General features: G+C 45.2%; 1 protein-coding gene across 1 annotated transcript in view; it reads left to right on the top strand.

The window, feature by feature from the left end:
• The first annotated feature begins 1,944 nt into the window (after positions 1 to 1,944).
• The window catches only part of ZRANB2 (zinc finger RANBP2-type containing 2), a 38,723-nt gene continuing 18,314 nt past the window's right edge, over positions 1,945 to 22,353 (top strand). The window contains exons 1-3 of the mRNA XM_021709918.1: positions 1,945 to 2,014; positions 11,365 to 11,524; positions 21,868 to 22,166. Of these exons, the coding sequence (XP_021565593.1) occupies positions 1,945 to 2,014; positions 11,365 to 11,524; positions 21,868 to 22,166 (529 nt within the window). The remainder of the gene's footprint in view (positions 2,015 to 11,364; positions 11,525 to 21,867; positions 22,167 to 22,353) is intronic.

Raw genomic sequence — 22,353 nt, 5'->3', positions numbered from 1 at the left:
AAATTTCTTTCACTACTTCACATACTGGCAGCATAGAGGAAAACTGGATGAGCGAGTGAATAAATGGACAAGCAAGTTAAGCCACTGAGTCTGTTCCATATAGGACATCCATCTCATTAGACACCTCTGAGAGGATCCTGGGATCAAGTTTCATCCCAGTCCAGGTGTAAGGGCTGGTAAATCCTCTGGCATTCTCTTGGTTCTGGCCAAAAGACCAGATGAGATATGAAAAGTTATATGATGTTTTGTGTCTTCCTAAGCTCTATTAAACAGACTGAAAGCCCAGCGTTGATAAATACACGACCAACCCAAGACAAATTGTGAGATAGGAAGTCATTTTTTCCCCGTCTTCCTTCCAGTTCTCATGCCTTCCTCTACTCCCACCCTCTGTGCTGTCTTCCTCCTCGCCCCCCTTCATTTCCAGAGGTCAATAGTGACACTTATCGATTGCTGTATCAGTCAGAGTTCTCTGGAGGAACAGACCAAATAGGACGTTTGTGTGTAAATTTCGGCATCAAGAGCCAAGCAGAAAAGCATTGCCAGATCAGCTCAGAAGGGTGTGGGAGGACCATGTTCACCACGTGGCTGAGGGAGCTTGTCTGGAAGCCCTCACCGGCGCTGTCAGCGCAGGGAGCGCAGCCAGCAGTGCCAGAGTGCCCTTCCTCCTGCCAGGTCCCTCCAGCGCCGCTGCTGAATGGCTGCACTGGTCTCCACTTAGAGGAGAAACCCTGAAAGGAGCTGGCTATTATCACAGAACAGTCACTGATGGGTAAGTTTGGAGCCAGGAGGCAATAAGTGGATAACTGCACACAGGCTACAGGTGCCAGTTATGAGAGTCACTAAATTATCTTTTGGTCTTAGACACTTTCAGCTGGACTGCACTGAAAGATTGCTAACTGATCAAGGGCCCAGTCTTCATGCCATCCATAGCTAGGCAGAGCTTTTCACTGAGCATGGCATGCTCTTCTGACAGTTTTTCTGCCACCAATTCCCATCCAAATATTTTTGCCCTGGTCCCATTTTTTTTTTTTTCAGTTAAGATCTTACTTATTGTCTTTGTATATATGTTAACAACCTATCAATAACATTTTTATTTGAATGATAACATTCTGGAGAATGAAGACTTTAAAAGAGAAGAAAGATGGAGTTTTATGTATCTCAAATTGTTGGCAGAATAGATATTTTAGAGTAGTTGACACTTTAGGTCTCCCTCAAATAATTAAGCCATCATCCGCAATAATAAAACATAGTTTGAATTTTACATTGCTCTCAGAATGGCCTGGTCGTCCCAGGATTGTACAGTGACAACAGAACATGGCTCTAAAATAAAGAATTTATTTCCAGTATGAAATAAATCTAAGTAAGCAACCTTAACGCTCACAAACTAGTTAGGTAAAAAGTGAGGTGTTGGGCAACCTTCTCGGTTCCCCTCCCACTGTGGGAGCTCTTTGTCCTCTCAATAAATCCTGCTTTCTCACATTCAAAACAAAGAAAAAGTGAGGTGTCCAATGCAAAGGACAATAGCTTTGAGTGTGTGAGTGCTTTTTAAAAAAACAGAACTTCCAGATAGTAAATAAAAATTTTACTCAATACACCTGATAGTTAAAATAATTACTTTATGAAGAGGACTCCCAAGGAACGTATAAGAGTTCCCAATTCGACAACATTGACCCTTTGAAACATCTGATTTTAAGATGTAGACTAATACAAGTTTTTCTTTTGGGGGTTTAGCGATTTCTGCTGCCTCAGCGGTCTTGTTTTCTTGGGGTTTTATAACCACAAAGTCTGTTATTCGAAAGTTTTAGTTCACCTCAAATACTTTCTGTGCTACTTGGAAAAAGTATCCGGGGGAAATTCATGTAAGAAGAGTAAACCCAATTTAACAGAAAGCATGAAAAATTGTCGAAGAGCTTCCTGCGTGCCCACGTGCAGCCCAAAGGAAGCATGACTGGTTCGGGGAGCGGGAGGCGGCATGAAGAGATGCAGAGTCTCCTCCTCTGCCTGCTGGTGTTGGGTAAGTGGATCGTCTTATTGTCAGGCTGGCTGAGACCGAATGCCAACATCAGACAGAGAGTTCCAAAGGCAGGGAGCAGAGGGATGCCATTCCAGTTTCCTTCGCTTGACACTATCAAGTGCGCTCACAGTCTCTAAGATAAAAGTTAGACAAATTGAAGGCCAATAAGTTTCTAGTTCTATAGCAGTGGTTTGTATTCAAACGCCTCGTGATTTTAGATGTATTTCTATGGAAAGACAGTGTCAAAAACAACACTCCACTAGACAAAATCTACAAGAGCAAACAAGCGCTATAAATTGCTGTACTGATTGGTGAGGAGTTTTTTCTTTCATGAACAGTAGCACAATAGTCATGCAGAGTATGAACATTCTAAGCCCTAACAATAGAGGGTATATTTGATTTAAAATATCAGAAATACATTGTTTACTTCGAAAATTCTGTCTGTGTTACATATAAGGAATATTTATCCATTCCTTCTACAAAAATATATTGATTGTCTTCCTTTCTTTTTGTTTTAGATTAGAAAATAAAGTTTATTTAGAAAGTAAATTAGAGAGAGAGAGAGAGGAGATTCACCTCCTCCAAGGTAGGGGAGGGGGCCAAAATCAGGAAACATGGCCCGGCCATCGCTTAAAGAGCACATGGCCACACCATAGTTTACCAAAACAATGGCCCCAGTGGCCTTGCAATGGCTGGTTATCTTCCTTACAGGTGCCAAGAAACATAGTTTCTGCCTTTGCAAATCTGTCTAGCATATAGTAAAGTGTTATTGCTTAAAAAAGAATTGTGATTATCATGTGTTAAATGGGCACCACACTTCATGTAGGACGTAATAAAAGTAATCACCATTTTACATAGTGATGTAATTTCCAAAGTGCTTGCATGTGCATATGTGCGCACACACACACACACACACACACACACACACACAGAGAGAGAGAAAAAGAAAAATAATGGTCAAATTTAATACATTTACCATATGGCACAGCACAGGTTCTGACAAACCAAAATGCAAATGGAATAAGGTCGACTTTGGAAGAAATGTGTAGAGTACAGAATCTCAGCCATTATGTCCACTTGTAAGTGTGGTTTAGCAAGCTCCCACTGATCCAGGGGCAGGACCTTAAGATGGAACCCACTCTATGTATACATGATGGAATATTGCACAGCCATAAAGAAGAACAAAATTATGGACTTTGCAGCAACTTGGATGGATTAGACTCCATCATACTCAGTGATGTATCATAGAAACAAAGGAGTGAGTACCACATGTTCTTACTCCTAAGCGAACCCTGAACATTTACCATAATACTATAAGAAAGGGATTGGCGATAGTTGGAAACTGCCAGGGGACGTGGGGGGAGGGGCATAACACGACTAGGGGTACCTGCTCTCAAACCAAGCAGAGTGGAGACCAAAGGGAGGCCCAGACTTTGCCTGCATGATGACCACTTGTATACCTAATTAAAGATGTGAACTGTGCCTCACATCTTTAAAACAAAACAAGATAAAATAAAAAGATGGCACCCTTTCCCCATCCCCAACATAAGAAGACAGCTAAAAAGTGGTCATCAGATTGGCAATGAGAAATGGCCCACTGGCCGGGCTTGGTGGCTCAGCCTGTCATCCCAGCACTTTGGGAGGCTGAGGTGAGTGGATTGCCTGAGCCAGTGGGTTCGAGACCCACTTAGGCAACTTGGTGAGACCTCGTCTCTACAATAAATAAAAAAATTAGCTGGGCGTGGTAGTGCGCGCCTGTAGTTCCAGCTACTTGGAAGGCTGAGGCGGATGGATCGCTGGAGCCCAGCAGGTCGAGGCTGTGGTGGCCAGGAGCGGCCACTGCACTCCAGTCTAAGCGACAGAGTGAGACTCCAAAAAAATAAATAAATACATAAATGGCCCATTAATACATACTTATTAAATTCATACTATGTGTCAGAAATTGTGCTTGGCATTCAATTAAGACTTAAGTGTTAGGTTAATACGAAATAAATCTGAAATAAAGAAGAGTAAGCAGATAGTTCAGTGAGAGAATATTGACCGTGGTAGAAGCAAAGTGAGGAGTAAATTGTGGAAAGAGATAGGGTTGGCAAGTAAGAAAGAGCATAATCATGAGAGCCAAGAACTTGCAAGAGGTGGAAGGTCTGAGGTGAAGGGAAAGGTAAAGGAGAAAAGGAAGAATGCCTCTGCGGAAGGAGGAAAGAAGACAAGGAGGATGAAGACTGTGGGTCAGTTCAGAGGTGTGGAGGAAGCAGAATACATCCTCGAGTGACAGCAGGAATCTAAAGGAAAGGAAAGGGGCTGAGGTGAGTGGATTGCCTGAGCCCCTGGGTTCGAGACCCGCCCGGGCAACTTGGCGAGACCTCATCTCTACAATCAATCAAAAACTTAGCCGGGTGTGGTAGCGCCCGCCTGTAGTTGCAGCTACTCGCAAGGCTGAGGTGGAAGAATCGCCGGAGTCCAGCAGGTTGAGGCTGCGGTGGCCGGGAGCGGCCACTGCATTCCAGTCTGGGTGACAGAGTGAGACTCCAACTCAAAAAAATAAAATAAAATAAAATAAAGGAAAGGAAAGGAAAGGAAAGGGATGATCCAAAATGAGAAAGGATAAAGGGAAGTCAAGGAGAGGCTGTAAAGGAGAGGAGGCTTTCTCACAGCTCTAGTAGCCATTCTGCTGGGAAGCAGACAAGGCAATCTACGAAAAGTAAAGAGCGCGGCATTAGCACAGAGTTTAAAAAGTGGTTATTATACACACACACACACACACACACACACACACACACACACACATACACACACACACACACGTGCGCGTGCGCGCGCGCGGTAGGAAATTGGCAAGGATCCGTACAGGTTTGCCAGAAAATATTGGGAGTCCAACAGAGGTTGGAAATCATAAACGGATGAGGCAGACAGTCAACATGATTATGTGATTTGCTCCAGTATTAGTTAATGCCTGGTTTCAGGATTAGAATACACAGATGGTTAGGTTGTCCTAGAATGGAGGATTAGGGCAATGGAATGAGAAGAAGATCACGAGAGTGTTGGGAATTAAGAGTGCCAGTGAGGGAGGGCTTTAACTAAATGACCATGGGTCGCCAGATTGAATAAGGAAGTGAAGCCAAAGTTGGCTTATTGATCAAGAACACATGAAACCAACAATGGACAAGAAGAATCTTGGACTTAAGTGAAACTGCTTGAGGGGGATTCTGCATCCTGGAGCATAAGGTGCAATTTGCTTCGTATAACACACAAAGTCTTGTATGATCTTGCCTGGCTCTGCAGCTCACTTCTCTCTCCTTCCCCAGATGCCCCAGGCGTTCCATATGTCCCGGCATGCAGACCAGCTGTGTTGCTTTCTGCCTTCACGTCACGGCGGTTCTTTCTGAAGGACCACTTTTCTCCTCCCGAACCCCCTCCTCCATTCATCTAATGAACTTCTAAGCCTCCAAGGCTCACTTCAAGCACCTCTTTCCCATTAGTTTCTCAAGGTAATTTGTCTGCAAATATCTATCTAGCTAGCTAGCTATCATCTAGCTATCTGTGACTGCTCACGTCTCCTTCCATTCCTGTAAGCTCACGCCATTGCTCCCACCAAACACTCATAATTTGGGGCCGAGCAATTGAATGCTGTAGAATGGACACTGTTCCAGTTCCAGTCAAAGCCAACTGCCATGCTGTAAGAAGTCAGGCTATTCTGCCTTGAGTGTGAAACGCCATGAAGAGAGACAAGCTGTCCGGAGGAGAGCACAGCACCTACGCCAAGGCACACAAGTGAGTCCTTCTGGGCCCTTTCTACACCTCCTAGTCACCGGTTGAGTGTCAGTGGAGCCTAGTCAGGCCACAGAATTATGAGAAGTAGTACACTATTCCTGTTTTTAAACCACTGAGTTTTGGGGATTGATTATTCAGTTGTGGATAACTAGTGTCTCTCCCATTTTCAATTCAAATGCAGCAGTTCAAACCGCAGCATCACACTACTGCACTTATCATAAGCCTCTATTATTTTACTTATTATACTGGGATCACAAAAAATTTTTAACATATCTGCTAACTTCCTATTCCGTGAGAGTCTTGAGAATGAGAACAATGTTTCAATGCTAATGTGTGTGTGTGTCCTAAATCCTATATATATATATATATATATATAAAACATATAACAGATATTCAATAATTGATCAGAACTAAGTTAAATATGGATTGAGTTAGTGGAAGGAAGGAAGAGAGAGCTATGCTATGTACAGTCATAGGAATTTCATGGGTAAGTATTTCACAAGAGAAGCAGCTCCCAGATTGACGTGGAAACGTGCTGGAAGTGAGGTTGGATGAGGCCTAGTTTAGGAGCTCAGGTGAGGGCAGGGGAATCTGTAAGGTTGTGAACTTGCGGCCTAGCAAGACGAAGGAAATGGTGTGGAGGGGAACATGGTGACACTGAACAGGAAGAGGCTGGAACAGCTATGCAGCGATAAAAAGGCTCTTAAAGAAATAGTGAACAATTAAGGAGGGGCTGGTCCAATCTTCTGCCCAACGTCTGCTCAAGGGAGAAAAGTAAGTCTTCACTTCACAGACATATGCAGAAGTTGTGTTTTCATTAAAGCAGGTTTTCCTCGGAGCCATCTGAGCGCTCCCTCGCAATACCCTCCTCTGACACCTTTGGTTCCCACAATCCTCTTCCCTCCTCACTCTGCATCTGTGCTCTGGGCCATGCATCACCCTGAGGGTTTCAGGCAGGACACGTCCACTGACACCTCCTCCATCTGCACTTTCCGACTCCACTTATTTTATGAGCTTCAGGATTGTTACTTTCAATTCTCTTCTGAATATCTGCAGTATCTGGCCTGCCAGGTGCATCAGAGTCAAGACGTTAAAGGACTAGCTGATTATCTTCCATTCAAAACAAGTTTTTCCTCCTGTATTTCCTAGCCCAGGAAACAGCATCATGGCCACTCAGAGAGCATGGAAACAGTCAGTACTGTGGTTAAACGCTTGGATTCTGGAATTAGTCCAGCAGAATGTGTTCAGATCTGGTCTCCATAAATTACTAACTATATAGTAACCCCAGTCTGCTCATGTTGCCATGACCAAATACCAGAGACCGAGTGGCTTAAGCCACAGACATTTGCTTCTCACAGTTCAGGAGGCTGGTCCAAGGTCAGGGATCCAGTGGGTCGGGTTCTGCTGAGGGCCCTCCTCCAGGCTTGCAGACGGCTTGTTGTGTCCTCCCACGGTGGGTCTCTTTTTATAAGGGCACAATCCCATCAAGAGGACTCCACCCTCATGACCTGATCTAGCCTACTTACCTCCCAAGGGCCCTGTCTCTAAATGCCTTCACATTGGTAGCTAGAGTTTCAACACATGAATTCTGGCAGCACATGGTTTAGTCCATAGCAGTAACCTTGGCAAATGACTTAGCTTTTCAGAGCTTTTCAGGTGAGAAAACTGTTATAGTCTCCAAAAGGTGATAAGGAGGATAAATAAATGCATATTTAAACACTCAAAATGAATCATGCCAACTTTAACTCTTTAAGCCACCCTTACTTCTCCCTTTCCCTTGGTACCTGCCTCTCCCAAGAAGCTGGTCAAGTTCCGCTAATCCCGTTTTTTTCTTTCTTTCTTTCTTTTGAGTTACAGTCTCACTCAGTTGCCCAGGCTGGAGTGCAGTGGCATGTTCCCAGCCACTGCAGCCTCGACCTGCTGGGCTCTAGTGACCCTTCCACCTCAGCCTTCCAAGGAGCCGGAACTACAGATGTGAGCTACCATGCCCGGCTAATTTTTGGTTTATTGTAGAGACAATGTCTCATCAAGTTGCCAGGACAGGTCTTGAACCCGTGGGCTCCCAAGAGTGCTGGGGTTACAGGCTGAGTCACCGAGCCCAGCCCATTAATCCCATTTCTATGCCCTTGTCCACTCTCACTTCCACAGCACTAGTACAGAACTTGAACATACTTCAACTGCCCATTCCTGACCTGGTCTAAACCATCATTCACACCTTTGCCAGAGATGTTTTTCAACAAAATTACAGATCATAGCACATCCCTGTCCTGACGTTCCAATGTTTTCAAAGCCTTCTTATTTTCCACAGAAGTCACTGAAACTCTTCAGCGTTTGGTATTCCAGCCCCTGAGCCAGCTTCCTGGTGGGGCTCCCCGTTCACTTCCGCTCCCTGCATCTCACACTGCTGTTCGCCAAACACACTCTCCGCCTTCCTGTCTTATTTCCTTTCCTAAATCCTCACCCCCACTTCTCCTCTGAGAATTTCCGCTTAAACCCCAAGGCCCAGCTCAAATGTGATTTCCTTTCTGCTGTCTTTCCAGAACCCCCTAGTGACATAGACTGAGCCCACGTCTGTTTTCCCACAGGGCTGTGTACAAACCTGTCTAGCCTTTATCATACTCTGGTACAATTATTAATTTACTTGTCTATCTTCCCAGCTAGACTCTGAGCTCTTCCTCAGAGGCAGGGATGGTGAAATATTTACTCTTGCACTAGCAGTCCATAACATAGTTCCTGGAACATACCAGTACATGTGAGATGCTTGATGAATGTCTGTTGAGAGAATGAATAAATAAATAAACTATGTCGCTTGAGTGATGCCAGCTATGTGTTATTTAAATATTCATTAAATCTAAAATATTCAGGCATGTATAAAGAGAAAATCCTAGTTTACACTCCCACCAACTGTGTAGAAGTGTTCCCTTTTCCCCGCATCCTCTCCAGCATCTGTTGTTTTTTGAGTTATTGATGATTTGATGATGGCCATCCTGACTGGAGTTAGGTGGTATCTCGGTGTAGCTTTAATTTGCGTTTCTCTGATGATTAGTGAGGCTGAGCATTTTTTCATGTATCTGTTAACTACTTGTTTTCTTCTTTGAGAAGTGTCTATTCATGTCTTTTGTCCACTTGATAATAAGGCTGTTTTTTCTTTCTTCTTTGGCACATTTGAGTTCCTTATAGATCCTGGATGTTAGGCCTTTGTCAGATATGCTGCTGGCAAATATCTTTTCCCATTCTGTGGGCAGTGTCCCCGCTCTCTTGGTTTCTTTTGCTTTGCAGAAGCTTTTCAGTTGGATGAGATCCCCCTTGTCTATCTTACCTCTTATGGCATGGGCATCTGGGATTTTGATCAGGAATTGGTTGCCAGTTCCTGTTTCCATAAGAGTGTCTCCTACTTTTCTAAGATTCTTATAGTTTGAGGTTTTACATTTAGGCCTTTGATTCACTTAGAGTTGATCGACCTTCCATATGACCCCTCATCCCCCTCCAAGAATATACCCGGAGGAACTCAAATCACTCTATGAAAAAGAAACCTGCACACGTATGTTTATTGCAGCATCGTTCACAATAGCAAAAACATGGAACCAACTGTGCTGCCCATCAAAAGAGGACTGGATTTAAAAAATGTGGTATATATACACGATGCAATATTACACAACCATAAAGAAGGGTGAAATCATGAACTTGCAGCAACTTGGATGGACTTAGAGTCCACAATACTGAGCGATCTATCCCAGAAACAAAGAACTGAGTCCCACATATTCTCACTCATAAGCAGACCTTGAACAATTATTGTAATACTATAAGAAAGGAATTGGCGGTAGTGGGAAACTGCCAGGGGAGGTGAGAGGGGGACACACCTCATCAACAAGGGTACCTGCATAATGAACATTTGTATACCTAACCCTGAATTGTACCCCACACTTTTAAAATAAAAATAAAATAAAATAAAATGCCAGAGGAACTCAAATCAGTCTACAAAAAAGATACCTGTAAAAAAATAAAAAATGAAAGTATGTGGGTGACAGCAAAAAAAAAAAAAAAAAAAAAAGTAAATCCTCAAAAGTAGGCATTAACTTGAAATAGATTATCTATAAATATCTTTCTCAAGTTTAAAACTTATTGGGAACTGGGCTAGAGCTTTTCTCCAGGTATAGAGGATTAGAATCTTGTCTTGGATTGACTTAAATTTGTAGAATAAGTTTAAGGTATATTTCCAATGTGTTCTATTAACTTTAATAAGCTATATTTTGTGAATTTGATACTTTTCAATAAAACAAAATCAAATTATATGCAATGGCTGATCTTTCAAAATGGGAACATCGTGAAGAAAGTGTTTTCTCTGAACACTTGTCAGCTTGAATGACATGTGAGTACCCAGTACTAAGCATCTGTTAGGGAAATCTTATTACTCTGTGTCTGTCACTAGAAAATTGGAACAAACGTTGCAAGACCTACACACTTAAAATGTTATGATGTGTTTTTAAAACTGCTTTCCACAGAAGGCCCTTTATTTTATTAGAAAATTATAAGCAAACAAGCCTTGTTTAATGGCTTTCAAAGTATAAGCACATTTCATGTCAAAATTGTATCACTTTCAAAGGCTTACTTGTGTGGGAAATCTGTCAGGCCCTGGTGCCTGAGAAAATTGGGTGGCATGGCAGAAGATTTCTTGCTGAAGGATATAATGTATGCTCAATTAAACCAATACAGTGTGTGTAATGGTCTAATTCCAGAAAGTACAATCAGCTTTCTGTTCTTGGATCAGAATTTTCCTAATGCCAGAGTTTTTTGTTGAATGTCACACAACAAGTGATATAATCTTTGAGCTCATATCTCAGGGAAGGTTGGGTTCTTATTTTTTTTCTCCTTTTAACATTCAAAAACTCTGGAAATATGACTTATTCTGACAGCCTATGTGGCTCTGCTCCCTTTTCATACCTCTCTTAGCTTATTAAATATCTTAACTAACAATTAAATAAAATATGCATAAAATGCTACAATTACAGCCAGCTTTTCAGAGGGATCAATTGTTGGGTATGGTGTTATTTTTCTTGAGAAACATTCCCAAGTCCTTTATCTCTTAAAATATAAAAAAATTGAATATGTGCCTCAAAATATGGTGGCAAATCCTGAAGAATCCCACTATCCCTTTTATAATCTATTGGACAAGTTTATAACAACTATGCTTCTCTAAGCCAGCAGAAATCACCCACAGAGGTGGTAGATGCTAATTCCACAAAAAATGACAATAAAGAGGTGACATCTGAGATACACAGTCTCTTATCTATTCCAAGAAAAGATGACTGCTAAACATGAATTCCCCACCAGACACAACAGTCTGCACGTCACCAAACTGCCATCTACTGGACGTGTTTCCCAGTGCACAAGATTGTCCTTCGTCATCTTGTCTTTTGCAGTGAATACTTGGTTTGTTTGTGGCAGTCATTCCTTGACATTCTTTCCAGTTTTTGCAACGTGTGCTTCCAATGGCAGGGGTGGCGGGAGGGATGTTTCAACTAGTTACAGTCCAACCAAAACCATTTGCGTACTTTAAGATACAGACTGATTATTCACAGTGACACGAAGACATTTCGGTTTGAGACAAGAAGAGGTTTATAGAGTTCCACTTTTTCCGAGCGCCCCCTGTCCAAGGGGCACGTTTGTTAAAAAGCTCCAGTTGCAAGTTGTGGCACAAAACAGCATCATGAAGCTCTTTGCCGCCTTGTGTATCTTTTGGTGAGTAACACTCCTCTTCAGTTCTAGCAGATTGTATGCCAACGTTTGCCACAGACAACCTGAAATCACCATCATTATCTGTGGCCAGAATCAAAGGAATGAACAAAGATAGAGTATTTCTGGCACTATCTACTTTTATAAAAGAACAGCTAATAAGCCAACTTACCATATTTTCTTTGCTAAACTGTGCTTTATATGAGTCACTGATCAAATTCTACCTAATCTTCGCTATCCTATATCCACACATAGAAATCCAACTGGTATTTATACTGATAAACTGAAGGCACTGGAAAATTCCTAGTTGTCTCCTGAATCATGAAAATGGGGGGAAATTACATTTATCAAATACTTACTGTGTTCTAGACATTTTCACGGACACTGTCACCTGATATCCACATAGCAGCTTGGCCTGGCCAGATAACTATCACTGTCCTCACTTTCACCACTGAACGTGACTGAGGCTCAGAACAATAATGAGGGCTAAACTACTTACTCCTTCAGAAAGAGTGCCTCAATTAATCCTCAGAGCCACATTGTGGAGTAGACACTACTAGGGTCCCCATTTTGTTAGAGGCAACAGAGGAGCTAAGCGCATGTGCTCAAGATGACACAAACAATGTTCAGGAGAGCCTGATTTGAACCCAGGCAAACTGGTTCTACTGCCTGTATCTGTTAAGGCCAACATTAAGCTGGTGTGTGTGTGTGTGTGTGTGTGTGTGTGTGTGTACGTAATTTAATACTAAATGTGCTATATTATCGTTCTGGTTTTGAAACTGGTAAATGTGCACCTACTGTCAGTCATTTTACATACATCATCTCATTTGAAATTCACACATATATGTAGTATCATCCCCATTCTACTTTGATAAGACTGAGATTTGAAGAATAACTATAATGAGACTAATCCAGCAAACACTTACATGGCACTTCCTATGTGCTAGGTACTCTTCATACAAAGAGTCTTGAACATAGCACTTATTTAATACTGACAACAATAAAAGCTGCACTGGTATTCCTGTCACACAGATGAGGAAACTGAGAGGTAGCACCCTGACCAAGGTCGCAAGGCTGGCAGGAAACAGAGCAATCCATCTAGCTCCAAAGGCCCCAGGACTTCAACCATGACTCTAAACCGTGCAACAATTTAAAAGTCATTCCTGGTTTACTGCAGCAAATGTCTGCAGCATGCCTTAACTACAATGGACTTCATCACAATCAAACATTTTGTTGCATAGCAAGTACCAAAATCGCACGCATTTGGTAGAGCGAGGGAAGGAATCAAGCCTGTGCATTTTCACATCCTTCAGGCATATGCATAGTATCAATAATGGTAAAAATAAAATTCCTCTTTTCATTTATTTTACAAACACTGAGCACTATGTCCCAGGTACTGGGGTAATGAAAATAATATTCCCTATCTGGAGGAATTGGAGGTATGTGAAAATAAAAAGGTAATTACAACATAAAGGGATAATTGCTAAAATAGAATTTTGCTTCCTAAGTCAAAGCCAAGGCTACAAAACGCTAAAGGCTGCCTGGTCATGTAGCCCCAAAGAGGTCATGCATGGGGCAAAAGTGCAAAAGAATAAAAAGGCAGAACACTCTTTCATAAATGCATAGAGCAAGGTGCTTAAAATTGTTATGATCGTTACAATCTAATTTAAAATTCCAGGAACCTGCATGTGTGAAACACAGGTGGAAAGAAGTTCAAAACACATTTATGACATGCACGTTTCTTATTTCACACCTGCTCTCTTAGGATTACTCCTTCCTGGTGAACTCACCTGGTCCTGAGTTTCCACACCCTCCCTGTCCGGCCCATACCGAATTCAACCAAGTTCTATAAAATTAATTAGAATTACTGGTTGCAAGTGACAGAAACCCACTGCAATTTAGCTTAAGCAAAAAAAAAAAAAGAATGTATTGACTTGACTTGGCTGACTGTGAAGTCTGGGGGACAGACATGCTTCAAACAAGGCTAAATTCAGGGGTTCAGATGCTGTATTCAGAGCCCACTTTCCCTCCCTTTCCCTGCCCTTTCTCCCTCTCCTTAATTCTATCAACTCTTATTGTTTCTACTTGACTTTCTGTGGTAAGGTCTCTCTATACGATGGGTCTCATGTTCAGAGATACCAGTTTAGCAACTCCAGCGAAGAAAAATTTTCTCTCTCACAATGTTCCTAATGAGTCCTCAGGAATATTCCGATTGGTCTTTCCTAGTTTATGAGTTTCTTTTTCAACCAGTCACCATGACCAGGTGAGCTAACATAGAGGATTAGGTTATCAAAGAAAACTCACAAAAATCAGAGATAGCATCAAGCTTAATCAAGAGACAAAGAAAAAGCAGAAAAAGGTCTGGGACATTCTGCGGGGCTTTGCCAGATTCTTTCTATGCACTGACCCAGGATAATTGGCAAGGCCGCTGTATGCAGTTTTTCAGAGTACTGCTTCACAGAGTGCAGCACATAATGTACGAAACATCTCCAGTCTATACCTCAGAGAGTTATAAAATGGCATGCTATTACATGATATTCTTCTAGGAAGCCACGTTTCATAAATAGATTCCAGGCTTATTTACTAGAAGTAATCCTCGTCCAGGGAGATCCTGCTAGGGACTTTCTGTAGAAAGGTCTCCTCCTCTGGCCAAAAAATCATGATTCAAGCTAGGTATGGTGGCTTGCTCCAGTAATCCAGCACTTTTGGAGGCCAAGGAGTGAGAATCTCTTGAGTCCAGGAGTTTGAGACCAGCCTGGACAACATAGTGAGACTTCACATCTATAAAAAAAAAGAAAATTGCCAGACACGGTGGCATACGCCTGCAGTCCCAGCTCCTGCGGAGGCTGAGGTGGGAGGACCGCTTGGGCCCAGAGGGTTCAGGCTGCAGTGAGTTGGGCTCACGCTACTGCACTCCAGCCAGGGAGACAAATAAAACAAATTTCAAGCAGTACTATTCTATTTACCCAGATGTCTGACAAGGCGATTGGGACAGGTTCCCTGCCTCCTTTGTCTTCCTCCTAAGGGCAGTCTCTCAAAAAGGGTGGGACCACAGGGCTGGCCGCTGGCCTCCTTCCTCCCCACCAGGAGACAGGACCTTCTGGCTGGACAGCCGGAGGCAACACAGACTGGGCTTAGGCTGGGGGGCAGCCATGACGGATGGGCCTGCGGGGGCACCTGGACCATGCCAGGGCACCAGAAAACACACTGAGTAGATACACACTGTGACGCTGTGATCTATGAAACTGCTCCTATACAGACAAGAGGCTTTTAAGAGTTCTAATGATGCTACCATGTTCCTGTTCCTAAACTTTGTGTATTTCCCTCTAGTTTCTAACTGTGAAAAACTCTCCAGCTACGTTCTATGACTCATGATTACAGTGAAAGGACAAACAGCTAGGCTGGGAGTGGGGGATCACGCCTGTAATCCTAGCACTTTGGGAGACCTAGGCAAGAGCATTGCCTGAGACCAGCCTGGGCAACTTGGTAAGACTTCATCTCCACAATCAAAAACATTAGCCAGGCGTGGTGGCGCATGCCTGTAGTTCCAGCTACTTGGAAGGCTGAAGCAGAAGGATCACCTGAGCCCAGCAGGTCGAGGCTGCGGTGGCTGTGAGTGTGCCACTGCACTCTAGCCTGGGCAACAGTGAGAGACTCCAACTCAAAAAGAAAAAAAAAGGAAAAAGAAAAAAGAAAGAAAGAACAAGTAGTGAAGTAAAGAATGGGGAGGGGAAGCAGGTTGAATCTTGGGTCTGTAGAGAAGAAAGCCAAAGACCTCACAAGGATCCCTTAAGAGGAGAAAGAAGAAATATCCAAAGTAGGTGTTTTCTATCCCAGTTCTATGTCCTCATATCCATTTGCCTACAGAAATCTAAAATTCTAACAAAGCAATGGAATTTCTTTAACAGCCACGGCACAGCAACAACTGTCCTACTGACCTAATAATCCAGCAGAAACTTTTTTTTGGCCAAAATAGCATTTATTTTTAAGTTGAATCTGAGTATCTTGGAATAGCTCATCACAGTCTTTCATTCCCCAGTGTTTTACTGGTTAATTCATTTATAAATGTTACCGCCGGGCTCTGGAAGCATTTGAGTTTTTAACTCATGGTTCAAGACTTGACTGGACTGAAAATCCCTTTATAAGAATGTAAACTATAAACTTTTTTTTTTCGTTATTTACATCAGTGTGAGTGATTTCTCATCTGTTTTCATTGAGAAAAAAAGTTTTTGAAGAAGACTAAAGGACTAACAGGGGACAAGGGTGAGCCAGAAGCTAGGTTTTCCCTCTCAAATAATACCTGCAGGCTCAGCATCTGAGAAATGCTGCCTCCTTAAATGTCATGCCCTGTGTGTCTTATCTGCCTCACTCGTGTCCTGATAACCTTTAACCATAGTTGGCTTCTGTGACTTTGATGAAAGCAGCTCAATGCACTTCCTTCCCCCACCCATGAGCTAGGAAACCATTCCTCCTGGAAATGCCCACCATGTCCATGATTACGCCTATGCTACACTTATAACACTTGTTTTCTAATGATTTGCACATCCATATGTGCCAGCACCCTTTGCCCTTTAAAGGAGGAGACTGCTATCATCTTCTTTAGAGTGGCAATGTCTATCCCTACCTGCTGAGTGAATGAACGAACAAATGAGTGTGCTGAGAGCACTGGACATTTCATACTTCCTATGACATGGAACACCTGTGAAGCCCTGTCAACAAAAGTGCTTTATTTTTGCCATAAATTGTTGGCAAACGTCAATAAGTTTTTATTCTGTGATAAGATTTTTTTTTCATATTTGCATGCATTCTTTGTATTGCTCCAGTTTTTTATTTAGACACATCTGCTCAAGAAAGTGCTACACTGGATCCGCAACTGACATCTTACACATGCTTTGCCTTTCAGTCTGCTGCAGGGCCAGCCTCCTTGACCTAATTAGATTTCTCCACTCCCACATGGCTAGTAAATACTATAATTAATTTATAAGGGACTCTGAAACACCAGTTGGCAAAAACTTCCTATTGATTATCTCTACAGAACGAGAAAAGTATTTAACTTGGAGAGTTTGAAGAGTGTCTTCACATTTTTTAATCCACTGTAATTTCTAAGAATGTCAAGTAGTAATATGCACAAAGTAAACAACGCCTATAATTTCTTGTCATTTCTTTCAGCACATTTTAAACTGTACAAAAAAAATCCGTGTGACAAAATATTCTCAGAGATGTATATTTGGGGTATGTGAGACTTGGATGTCCATGAATATTCATACACATCCCATAACTTACGTCGTTCGTAGAAGAAAGTCAGAGAACGAGGTGGACTGTCAGTTTAGGTCTCGAAGGCATGCGAAGGCCAACTCCTCTTCTGGAGCGCTGGCCTATCAGGAGCCGTGGCTGGCAGAACTTCAAGCAGGCTCTCAAGGTGGCTGCAGCCTGGCCTGCACACCCTGTCGCCCCGCCAGCGGGTGTGGGCAGGAGCGAGACGGCAGGGGGGTGGCTCTTCCCCGGCCAGGTCATGCTCGCCACACGGGCTCAGAATCCTGTCTTCCATCCCCACGTTGTGGGAGACTCGGCAGGAGTAGCGAATAGTCACTGCCGGGGGCGCAGCAGCCGCCAAGCACAGAGAGGTTCTCCAGCTGGCCTCAGAGAAGCAGAGTCCGTGTTCTGTTCTGTGAGGGGCGTGAGGGCAGGCTTCAGCAGCTGAGAGAAGCCTCTGACCGACATCCCTCAAGAAAGGGGCCTCAGTTCTGTAACTACAGGGAATGGACTGGATCTACGGAGATCCTCCAACCACCGGATGAAGCCGGGGAGAGAACCCTGAGTTTCAGATAAGACTGCAGCTCCAGTCCACACCTTGCTGGCTGCCTGGTGAGACCCTAAGCATGGAATCTAACCCAAGCCATGCCCAGACCTTTCACCCATAGAAACCGGGAGGTAACAATATTGTTTGAAGCTGCCACATTTGTGGTAATTTGAAAACCAGGACAAGAAATCAGCTGCTTTTTCTTTTCTCTGAACACCACTCTTGCCACAGGGATGCCTGCTAGCAGTCGGGTCTACACATTGCCATGCTTCTGAACACCTGACACAGTTGACTGAATCGGAGGGGCACGCCTGACCCAGCTGGGGTGACCACAGTCTGTCTGGAAATCTCAAGCTGAGGCCAAGAGGTTCCAGCCGGGAGCCTCCCAAATGGAAGGCCGAAGCTTGGACACTGCGGCACCACGACCTTCTGCTCAGCGCTGTCCCCAGGGAATTCACATGGCCCATGCAAGCTGTAGGGATTCATTGTTGAAGACTTAAGGCCAGGCAAAGTTACTCACATAGTTGCTTACCGCCCAATCAGTGCACATTAGACATTTTCCTAGTTTCCGTCAGCCACCTCTTTGTGTCCATTATTATCAGGGAGACCATTCCGGCTAATTTCACACTCCCGCTGCAAGGAAGAGGTAGCAATGTGATTATTATTCGCAACCCCATGGCCCTTGGGACCCTATTTTAACTGAAGCAGTACAGATCCTCTTGCCTCTGCACTTTCATAATGCCATTCACAGAATGCTGATTACAGCACTACTCATTTCACTGCAACACCCACTGTACTGCCTGTGAATACTGGCGTCTGAGGATTCGCAAGTGCTGGCATGCTTTGTCAATGATGACCACAAACGTAAGTCTTACCCAGAGAATGCAGGAAAACGCAAACAATTATTCATTTTATGGTCATGTCAAATTTATTGTTTGGAATTTTACAGCATGTATTTATAGAACTTACAACATTAACATAGAATAACGCATCACCAACCATGTCTTCTCTTGAACCGTCTAGACCTTAATCACTGCAGTTCTAGAATATGAGCCTTTTCATGTTGACTGCGGCTCTTTCACACATGGTTACTGGTAGTGAGGATAGGTGAGGGACCCTGGGCAGAGCAAGAAAAGCAGACTTCTTTGGGCAAGCAATGTCTATCACCCGTTCGACCAGGATTAAGATCGACCCAGAACAGGATGTCACCATGTTGATCAAAGGCAAGAAAGGGCATCAATCAAACTGGACCATTTGTTTCACAATGCCACAGCCTGGAAAGCCCCGGGAGGGAACAAGCCTATCTACTGCAAACAGCGTCTGCTATGTGGCAAGGAGCTTGTGTGGCCACCCAGGGCGACAACAGCAGGGTGAGGGTGGGGACCCCGGGATCAAGGATGTCCACAGCCCCCCGACTCCTTCTGGAGCTCTCCCCTAGAAGTGACTCCGGACCAGCCACTGGCAGAAAACCCACGCATGGGCACACCTAGGCAGCTCCAGCCAAGGACGTGCAGTGGACATGGTAGGCCAGTCCTGGACTCAGCCTGTCTGATATTGGTAAAAGTTACTCTCAAGTCAGCGAATAAGCATCATGCTGGTGGCCCAAACTTGCGTGATCCCGGGAAAGAAACGATGCCCTGGCCAGTGGGAGCATGGGCCCTCCAGCACCAGCAGGGCCAGGCATCCCCAGGCCACCCTGCAGAGGCCAATCACAGAGCTCCTGGGCACTGGTGGGCTTGTGGAAGACTTGTGGCCAGAAAGGTCCTGCAGGGAACAAACAGGGCCTGAGGCGACTCGAGGCTCGCCTAGGCTTGGGGTGTGTCCCACCCAGAGGGCCCTGCTGGGCAGCCCAGGCCTCCGGGCGGCCCAGACACCCCAGGGGCCTCGGGACACTTCGAGAAGGGCTGGGTGAGGGTCAGGTTAGGAGCCCGCTTGCCCAGGCCGAAGGGCGGCATGGCTTCCATCTTGTGAACTGAGCAGCTGGAAAGGCTAGTCTGAAGAAGGAAGACGCGTACGCAGAGCAGGCTGCAGAGACAGAGGGGTCGACCTGAGTGCCGGACGGCTTCCTTCAGCCTCTTCATACAGCGGCTTTGCAACCCGACCTGGCACTCCACCAAACACGACTTTCCCTTTATAAAGTACCATCCCTTTTTTTCTTTCTTTTTTCCTTTTTTGAGTCGGAATCTCCGCCTAGGCTGGAGTGCAGTGGCACACTCATGGCCACTGCAACCTCAACCTGCTAGGCTCAGGTGATCTTTCTGCCTCAGCCTTCCAAGTAGCTGCAACTACAGGCACACGCCACCACACCAGGCTTTTTGATTTACTGTAGAGATGAGGTCTCACCAAGTTGCCCAGGCTGGTCTTGAACCCGTGGACTCAGGCAATCCTCTCACCTTGGCCTCCCAAAGTACAGGGATTATAGGCGTGAGCCACTGCGCTCGGTCGCTGTCCTTTTTTTTGTTTGAACTCATTTTATTTTCGTTACTTGCAAGCAGAGAGTGCTAATTTGATATTCAGAGCTGGACGCTTAGCTTTGCAAGTTCAGAAACTCGACTTTACCATTCCCACCAGAGCTAACCGACCTCTCAGGGATAAACTTGCTAAGAGCACCCACAAGAAACCACATGCCGTCTGCCCACTGCGCCATCTGCCCGCTGCACCGTCTGCTATCCCTCAGTCACTATCCTCTCTCCCCCACTCCCCAAGAATGATCACTGTCCAAGATCAGTTATGCTGCTTTTGAGCGTCACGTATGTGGGCTCGTATAGCATGTGCCACTTTGTGTCTGGCTTCTTTCAACTCAGTATTATGTTTGCGAGTGGAGAGCATCCCGTTCAATATGACTGCAATTTGCTATTCTCATTCCTGTGCGCGGTATCCCAACCGTGTGAATGTGGGGCAGTTTACCGTATCCAGCTACCACTGATGAGCAACTGGAAAGCTTCTAGCTGGGGCTCCTGTGAGTAGCAGAGCCACAAGCATTATCATCAACACACTCAGTGAATGAGCGTGTGCGTTTCTGCTGGAAATATCCTGAAGAGTGGATTTTCGGGGTCGTCATGCAGGAAGATGTCCAGGGTTAACAGACTGAGAAGCGTTTTTCCAAAGGAGAGGCACCATCTGATGCAGCTGCCCGCAGTGCATGAGAACGCCCGCTGCTTGGCATGCTTTCCAACACTTGGCACTTTTCATTTTAGTCACTTTGATGGATGCACAAGCACATCTCATAATGACTGATGGGTATTCCTTTGACTTGCGGCACTAGCCAGGGCAGAGTAGATCCACAATAAAATACCCTTCCCCTGTATTACAATGAGAAACTCAGGACAAAATGCAAAAAGCAACTACCTGAAAGCTCTGAAAACAAAGCAAAGGTAAGTATATTGGAGTGGAGAATGAACACTCGGAGAGACGATCTGTGCTTGTTTTTCCTGTTTTCTTACAGTTCTGCCCCGAGGCCTGACACCTCAAGAGACTATGGTGGCCACACAGGCAGCACCCCTGTGTTTCTCGCCAGATGAGTGAGGAAGAGGGACTTCTGGGAGCCAGGAGTTTGTGGGGGACTATGAGCCCCCCCGCTGCCCTGCCCCCATGGTGGTGTTTCTCTCTCTCCCCCCTCTCCCTCTCCACGTTAGCCCACGGGGGGAGGGCTTGGGTGTGGACACCTACAACTCTCTCTAGACAAAGGAGTGGGGAAAAAAACGGCTCTGTGGTCTGAGCAGTGTGGAGGGAAACCAGTTTTTCCTCTTTTCTCTTACTGCTTTAGGGTTGGCACTCAGCAGCGTCTGCAGCAATGAAAACTGCAAGAGAAACCTCCTGTCTCTGGCCAGAGGACTAGGGAAAAGCGTGGGGGAGGGCTTGGAAGATGGAAGGAGAGGAACGTAAGAGGCGAACCCATCTGAGTTCAGAGCTCACATCAGCACTGAACATGTGCAAGACAGACACAGGGCAGCACAGAAAAAGACCTCCGAAGTGAATTACAGTTTAAACTACGGCTGGTGCCCTAAAACAATCCTGTGTATGTATAGGACAGGCATAGCAAAGGCTTTGGAAACCCAACTGACACGGAACTCACAAAAGGCGAGACTGAACTTGTGATCTGAACCAAACTGGATGGGTTGTCCCCTAAAACAAAACAAAAAATCAACATTCCTCAAACGCTTTTAGCAGGACCCAGCATCTATGCAACATAACAGTCAAAACGTCCAGGATAAAATCCACCATCAATCACACAAAGTAACAGAACTGGGAAAATGTGACAAACTCTCAAGAGAAAACATGACCAACAGCTGCCAAACCCCAAATGACCAAAACGTTGCAACTCTCAGACATCTTAAAGCGAACATGACAGCTACTGAAATAGCTGGAAAACTTCACCCCTAAACAGAGTGACATCTGCACGGCATCTCGGTCAATAGCGAGCCGCGCGGACGACGAAGATCACAACACTGTCTCTCGCTGTGCCTTTTTACGTTCAAAGCCCCACAAATCCCACTGTGTGTCAATCGCCTACGGCCTGTGGCACGGCAGCACGCGACACGGGGTGCAGCCCAGAAGCAAAGGCCCGGCGAAGGGCCGAGGCGCCCGCAGTCCAGCCGCCCAGGCGTCCTCAGGCTCACATCAGACACGACGGCCCAGCGCTGCACTGCTCGGAAGGGCGTCCTGCTCCGCCAGGGACGCGTGCCGCGAGTGCCCTGGTCCAAACAACTGCTGGCACTCACGTACCACCACCAGGCCCCAACCACTCGGGCAGCGCAGTGGCTGTGGGGACCTCGGGGCGTGACCTCGCCAAGGCAACGCCCTCCGGTTCCCCCTCAGCCTCCTGCGCGTGGCCGCTAACGTTTCCAGGTTAGGTTCCCTCCCCTGGAGGCTGTGACGTTCCGGGCAGGTTCTGTCACGCTACTGAATTCGCACACCCCGCCCCCCCCACGACTTAACGGCCTGTACTTTGTGCCACATAAACCCCTGGCTTGCTTCATGAGGCGGCGTCTCCTTCCGGCCTGAGCCTTCTCTCCGCCGCCGGCACTCCAGGCCG

Source organism: Carlito syrichta, unplaced genomic scaffold, assembly GCF_000164805.1.
Source record: "Carlito syrichta isolate Samal-C Ts95f unplaced genomic scaffold, Tarsius_syrichta-2.0.1 Scaffold287716, whole genome shotgun sequence".
Classification (NCBI taxonomy): domain Eukaryota; kingdom Metazoa; phylum Chordata; class Mammalia; order Primates; family Tarsiidae; genus Carlito; species Carlito syrichta.
Note: the sequence above shows the minus strand (reverse complement) of the source record. Positions and strands in the feature narration are given on the sequence as shown.